We start from the raw sequence: 6,836 nt of genomic DNA, 5'->3' as shown, positions 1-6,836 counted from the left end.
ATGCCCTCAAGTTCAGGAGTATATGTGGTGCCGGACTGGATGGGGATAGCTCTGCACAACCTTGTAAAGAAGCAGATGAGCTCAGCGTTAAGTTGGAGCAAGTCAGGGGTGACCTGACCAGGGACAAACAGCACTTTCCTGTTTTGGCTATGTTTTTAAGCTTTCTCTCCAAAATGACAGCATGTGCAGGACCAGAGCACGAAGCTGGCAGTGAAGCTGAGCCCAAAGCCGAAAAAAAGAAAAACCAAACCAAAGAGTAGGAAAGGAGAAGCAAGAACTGGAATTTCGGTTCTGATGTCACACCTGCGACACCACCACGGTCACACAGGACCTGAGCAGGAGCAAGGAGAGGGGCAGAGCCGTGGGCTGTGCCCCAATCCTGCCGTCCAGTGCTGGTGCAGTAGCAAGGATACAAACACAGAGATTTCTCGAAAGAAAGCAAGCGCAGGGCACCCACAAGACAAACTCCCTGCACGCTACGGCTTATCGAGAAAAGCCGCGTATTTCTGGACACAGCCGTTCAGGCACACCACGCTGCAGGACTGTGTCTCGCCCAAGCCCTCACGACGGCGGCGAAACCACGGGCGGACTGTGCCATCTAGCTTCTACACTCAGACACGGACTGCTACACTGGGTTTTCTTGCACGCACCGCTCAGCCCTACACGCTGAAGCCGCACGTGTCCGGTGATGGCAGAAACCCCCGTACCTTTGGAGTTGGAGATCTGTACTCTGCCGCAAGCCTCTCCCCGGCACAGACCGCGGGGTGGGTGGATGGAGAGTCTGGGTAAGACCCTGCCCAGAGCCACTCTTGGAGAAAGCCTGCCCGGCATTACACCTGAGCATCACCAAGTGCCATCACCGGTGATCTGCAGAGCCGGCGTGGGGTGACCCACTGGCATACCGCAGAGGAACGCGTCCACAGCACCTTCACGTGGGCAGTAACTGGACCTCATCCCACGCCTGGACCATACACCCCCTTGCATCTCTCCTGGTTGACCCTCGTGCCACCTGACCGACGTCTGGCAGACAGGAGAGCCCGGGGCACTCAGAAAGCTGCATTTGGAGCAGCAGCTCCTACCCTGCGCCTGCTCAAAGCAACCATGGCCAAACACCCCGTTTCTTCACAAGACTCCCAGGTCCCGTTCCCTCAGCCTGGGGCTGGAGCGATGAACAGCTTTAAGCTCAGTGTACTCCGCTCCGAGCATCGCCTGCGGCTGACACATGTTGGAGCAGCCTCCAAGCCGCCCCAGGTGGAGCTCGCTCCTTGCAGAAATTCAGTAACATCAATATTGGGAACATCCACGTCCCCGGACAAGCTGCTGTCCCTGCTTCAACACATCTCACGGTGCAGAAAGTGTTATCCCAGTTCCACAGCTGGGGAACTGAACCCCGTGGCAGAGGAGCAGCTTGCAGAAGTGCAAGGAGCCAGAACCTGATCCAGGTGACGGGGATCCACCTTGCTGGGCCTGGCGCTCACCTCGAGACGCTGCAAGTAGGAAAACAGCCTGAAGATCACCCCCAGCCTGGTCCCACAAGCCACTTGCTGCAATAAACCAGATCTGAGCGAGTCAAAGACCCCCTCTGCACGCAGGAGGGTCATCATGAGGCACAGGCTTTCACGGCACCCGTGCTGCCACAGCTTACCTGAAGGAATTACGCTTTTTTCCTATCCGAGGATGTCAGACAGCTTCATTTTTCTAGCCTAAGTATGAGTTTAAAAGCCAGTGTTTTACCCAAAGCCTTGCAAATTCCTCCTGGAGACTCTGACAACCGTAGATTTTATCTTGTGCATAATTCAATGCAATTTAGTGTTTTTCCAACAGTCCAAATCCCCTCTAAACTCTATTTCAGCAATTAGAGGTTCATCTCTTTGAGAGCTAAGACATCGCTATCTTTTACTTGGCTCCAAGTAGGCAACGTTATTTCCCTACAGGAAAACATGTATTAGTTGTTCGCTATTAATGCAAAGTCCTTGAAGAGTATTTTGATTTTACCTGTTCTTTAGGGGAATCAGCAGCTCTTTATAAATCATTTTGCTTCCAAATAAGTTTGAGCTTCACAGCTGTGCACCTTCAGAGTCTGTAACCATCAGCTTTAGGAAGAAACAAAATGCAATTTTCACGATGAGCTCAGGAAATTCAAGGTTTTGGCACCTAGTCTTCATTGTATATTGGGCAATAAATACCTAGTTAAGACAGCAATAAGGTAAAAAGGCATTACAGTTTGTGCTACACCACCTTCACACTAGACTTAAAAGATGGGAGCAGTAGAATAGGAAAAAGGCAAGAACATTTAAAGCGTTTACAAAATTACAGGGTGACAATTCAGGTATTTTAATGTGTACAAAGTAATTGAAAAACATATTTTAGCTTTGCTTTCAGACAGGAAGCTGCTTTTTCAATTGCTATTTGGTACAGAGGGGGTTTTTATTGTTATTGTTTTCCACCACGTAGATAACACAGATGCTCTGGCACTTAGCTCTCGGGACCAGATCCTCAGCTGCTTTAGAGCAGCACAATTCACTGCCCTGCAACAGCACTCGGACGGGGCAGAGAAAGACGGTGCCCCCAAAGCCGTTTCACCATCAAAGGAGCTTTGCTCAGGAAAGAGGGACAGATATCTACAACTCCCTACCGGACTTGAATGCCTCTTGCAGCTCCGAGTGCCCAAATAATAATTCTGATACTGCTGCCACTTTCAAAGCTCTCAGGCTGGTACCCAGCATGGGGGCATCCTCCTGTCACCAGCACGTTGGTGGGGACAGGAACACACAGACGTTCCACACTGGGAAGTGCCACAAGCACAGCTGTGCACCTCTAACAGGTAGCAGGAGGCAAGCTGAACACAGCTCTGTGCAGACTCCAGCAGTGGGAACTGCGAAGACCCTCCCCTCCCATTTTGCATCTTTACTGATTTTGCATTTCACTGAAATTTTACACTACGCACATTAAGAGGCACGCGAAAAGAGCACGGAGTAAAAATGAGAAGCATCTTTCATAGTAAGAAGAGGCGTGACTGGTGTTACCAGGTTCGGGTGTTGGCGATCGCAGTGACCTACCGTCTTCAACACAAGCCCTCGGGGCAAGTCCTCCGATTTCTCCCTGGTGTCAGGACACTGCCCCAGACAGCACGGCTCAGCACACAGAGGGAATTCGCTTCTCTGGACACAGCCAGGTTATTAACACACTCGCAACTGCTCCCCCGCGCAGGCAGGGGCTCCACACGATTGCAGCGTGCGCATCACACCCTCCTTGCCGGAGGATAAGAAGCTCAAAGCTCTCAAATACAAGGCTGGCGTCACATCCACCCCTTGCATTTCATGCTTCTGCCCAGTTATCCTTGTCCATAGGGCCCGAGCGACAGCTTAACCGAGTGCTGCCAGCTCCTCCGCCTCTGCAGCTCCCCAGCAGCGTTCATGGCGATTCGCATCAGCTGCTGAGAAAGCAGCTCTCGCACCACAGCTCCCCATTCTCCGCTGGGGATCGGGAGCAGCCAGCAGCAGACAAAGCTGACCGGTTTACTCACTTCCTTGAAGAACAACAAACCTTTCTGACTGTAGCGTGGGTTAAAAGAATGCTTAAGAACAAAAGGCTTACTCTTCTCCAGTAAGAATCCCCCTAAGATAAGAAATTCAGTAATTGGTTAGAAAGGCGATTAGTGTTTTCTGATTTTTCAGTCACACTGAAGCCAAACAACTGCACCCCATAGGATTTAACTCTGTGTATCAGCAGAAATTGGAAAAAAAAAAAAATAATCACCAGAGGAACCAAATCTTTTATTTATTTATTTGGTGTAGAAGCTCACCTTTACACTGAAGAGTTTCCAGATGGGAACCAGGGATTTAACCATTTCTCATTCAAAAGAGAGACAGGCCCAACAGCATCCTCCAGCTGCAACGAAGCTGACCCTTCCCCAGTCCAGCGCCAAACCTGGATCAGCACCAGCCAGAGCTCCCCACGTGACCCCAAATCTGCACCCCTACGTGCCACACAGGGCTGCCTGCGGTCGCAGGAGCAGCAAAAAGGAACTGCTTGCTCATCATCCTCCTCCCCGGCTACAGCAGGCACGTCACAGCTGGCCAGCGCTTTCATGCACGATGGTCTGCATGGCATTTTGAGAACGTTACTAAAACGTAGAAACCCTTGCAGGAATCTGTTCAGTCTAACGCTACTGCCTCAAGGCAAAGGGAAGATGGAAATCCTCTGAGCAAGCCAGCCCCATACAGTTACCTTTTAACTTTTGTATCAGGCTTTAACTATTAATTTATCTTATTTAGTATCCCAGGATTAGCTGTTCTTTCCCAGCAGCTGCCTGCGGGTTTGGTCCCCTCGCAATGAAGCCATGGCAGCAGCTCTCAGGATAACACATTTTCCCCCCGGAGGTAGGTACTAACCCAGCTAGCTGCTTTAACTCACATTTTCACACTTGTTTTGTGTTACTTAGCAAGTATTTTTCCAAGTTTCATTACATTTAGCTTCAGATAATTCCTAAACCACTGTCGCCAACTGACTGACCACAGCAGCACGCAGCTCAGCGCAAGTTTATCCAGCCAGCTGGGGAAAAAGCGGCTCGCCGAGCTCCGTGCTGCTGCTGTCAACCCGCGGCATTATCCCCACAGCCCTTCAGCTTTTGCTGTAAACACGCCTCAAACCCCTGCTCAGCTGCTGCACGTCCCCAGAGGCCCCTCGCGGGAGGTTTGACATTAAAGCTCACTGAAGACCAAAAGCTGTGGTGCCAGGCATGCCTGCCTGCTTCTGGCAGCTCAGTGCTGAGCTCTCGCCCCCAGGATCCATTAGATCTCTGCTTCCATCAACACAGAAACCAGAACAGGCTCCGCGATAATGGCCTCAAGTTGCGCCAGGGGAGGTTTAGATTGGACGCGAGGAAAAATGTCTTTACTGAAAGAGTGGTTAAACATTGGAAGAGGCTGCCCAGGGAAGTGGTGGAGTCCCCATCCCTGGAGGTATTTAAAAGATGAGTAGATGAGGCACTTAGGGACATGGTTTAGTGGACATGGTGGTGTTGGGTTGACGGCTGGACTCGATGATCTTAGAGGTCTTTTCCAACCTCAATGATTCTATGATTCTATTCTATGATTCTATGACAGGAAGGCACGGCCGCGCTTCGGTTCAGTGAAGTACTCACAGAGGGCAAGGATGAGGGGGCAGTGCCCTCCCTGCCTCAGGAGGGAGGCTTTACCACCGCAGAGGAGAAACACTCCAGCCACCAGGCCAGTGTCTGGGTTTGTTCCCATCCCCTCGCCACCCCACCTTGTTCAGTTTAATTTAATCAACAGTGGGACAAAAAAAAAAAGAAAAAGGCTATTAGGGATTCCCAAACCAGACACAGAGCACTCAGCCAGAAGGGATCAGCCCATTTGCCATTCCAGGCAGGATCAAAACATTCATCTAGTCAGTCGTCTCACGCAGAGCGGTGTAGCTTCGGCAGAGATGCTCCAAAACCAGCCTGAACAGCAGCACAGCACCCTGATGCTTTTAATCCTCTCAGAGGGAACTAGAAGGCCCAACTCCAGGCCTTCGGCACACCTGGCAAGTGTTTCTTCGCCCAACTCTCTTCAGTCTTATCATACCGGAACCTTTAAGTGGCTGGAAACCTCAGAAAATGCCAGATGAAGTGGAAGCGGTGTGGCTCCAACCCTATGAATTCACTTTCTTCAGAGGGAGGGAGGAGGTTCGGACTGCACAGCACATCACACATGGGCTCCAGCAGACACCCGCCCTGCCCGAAGGCTGCCACTAGCTCGGGATGCTGTTACCCTGTCTGGTTTTGCTATCAGTCGTAGCTTTCCCCACAGCTTCTCACCCCCCAAAAGCACTAGACCTCCTAACAAGCGAGGAAGGCTCGGGCAGAGTTTGAGGCACAGCTCTGCACCACAGACACGCTGTAACGTCACCATTTTCCACATTAGGAAGAGCAGCGCTTGCCAGTGTCTAAGCCGCTTGTCTAAGTCCGGCATTACTGGCAGCTGCACTCCAGTCCAGCCCGGCCGTTCACCTCCCAGTCGTTTTCAGTGGACCATTCTACTGCCCTGCTTGCAAACCCGAAGGCTCAGTGGCATCACGCAAGCATCAGCGCTCGTGAGATCTCCTGGTTTTGCGTGGGAAAGCCGAGGACACCAGGGCAGGCTCGTTCAGACCTGTCCCCAGCGCAGCACCCACCCCTCCGGGAGGACCACTGTGAGGGAGCGGAAGCCCCGTAGCCACCAAAACCTTTACAAAAGGCAAATGCACACAGGCCAGTCGGGCAGGGAGACTATTTATTAAGTAGGGCCGTGCCGAGATGCTGTAGGTGTGTCGGGGAGGCCCGGGGAAACCCCGGGAACTTCTGGCGACAGCCTCATCCTCCCGGCGCTCAGTCCAGCTGCAAGAGAGCGAGAAAGGCGAGAGGCGTCAGCGGGAAGCGGCACACCCGCCCCTCCCGCAGAGCCCCGGTGCCGGCGCTCACCTTAATGAAGCCGATGTCCTTGGCGTACTGGCGGAAGCACTGCCGGCACATGTTCAGGCCGTACTTGCGGATGAGGCCGTGGCGGTTGGAGCACACGCGGCTGCGAGGGGAGAAGAGAGCAAGGCCGGTCAGGGCGGGTAATGGCGGCGCGGAGGAAGCGGGGAGGGGCGGGGGGAAAGGGGACGGAGCGAGGCAGCTGCCGCAACCCAGGGAGCCCAACGGGCACCCGGACGGCCCCGGGGCGCGCACTGACCAGGAGCGGGAGCCCTGGCCGAACTTCCTGGGGTGGCTCCAGTAGAGCTGCTGGTGGCCCATGCCGCCTGCCGCGCGTCTGGCTCCGAAAGGAAGATGGCGGCCCGCGCATGCGCTA

The 6,836-nt window shown here is 53.0% G+C and overlaps 1 protein-coding gene across 1 annotated transcript; it reads right to left on the bottom strand.

Moving 5' to 3' along the window:
- Window positions 1-6,261: 6,261 nt before the first annotated feature.
- On the bottom strand, window positions 6,262-6,836 carry RPS29 (ribosomal protein S29). The gene is made up of 3 exons (XM_076343466.1): window positions 6,720-6,836; window positions 6,467-6,566; window positions 6,262-6,382 (listed from the first exon to the last, which is right to left on the bottom strand). Exons 1-3 carry the CDS (start codon window positions 6,779-6,781, stop codon window positions 6,374-6,376), a joined length of 171 nt encoding a protein of 56 aa, XP_076199581.1. The 5' UTR covers window positions 6,782-6,836; the 3' UTR covers window positions 6,262-6,373.

This window comes from Aptenodytes patagonicus, chromosome 7, assembly GCF_965638725.1.
Source record: "Aptenodytes patagonicus chromosome 7, bAptPat1.pri.cur, whole genome shotgun sequence".
NCBI classification, from domain to species: Eukaryota; Metazoa; Chordata; class Aves; order Sphenisciformes; family Spheniscidae; genus Aptenodytes; species Aptenodytes patagonicus.
Note: the sequence above shows the minus strand (reverse complement) of the source record. Positions and strands in the feature narration are given on the sequence as shown.

Coding starts and splice junctions, on each gene's coding strand:
- RPS29 (XM_076343466.1), bottom strand. CDS start 6,781: ATGGGCCACCAGCAGCTCTACTGGAGCCACCCCAGGAAGTTCGGCCAG. Junction 6,567..6,719: donor GGCCAGGGCTCCCGCTCCTG/GTCAGTGCGCGC, acceptor CTCCCCTCGCAG/CCGCGTGTGCTCCAACCGCC.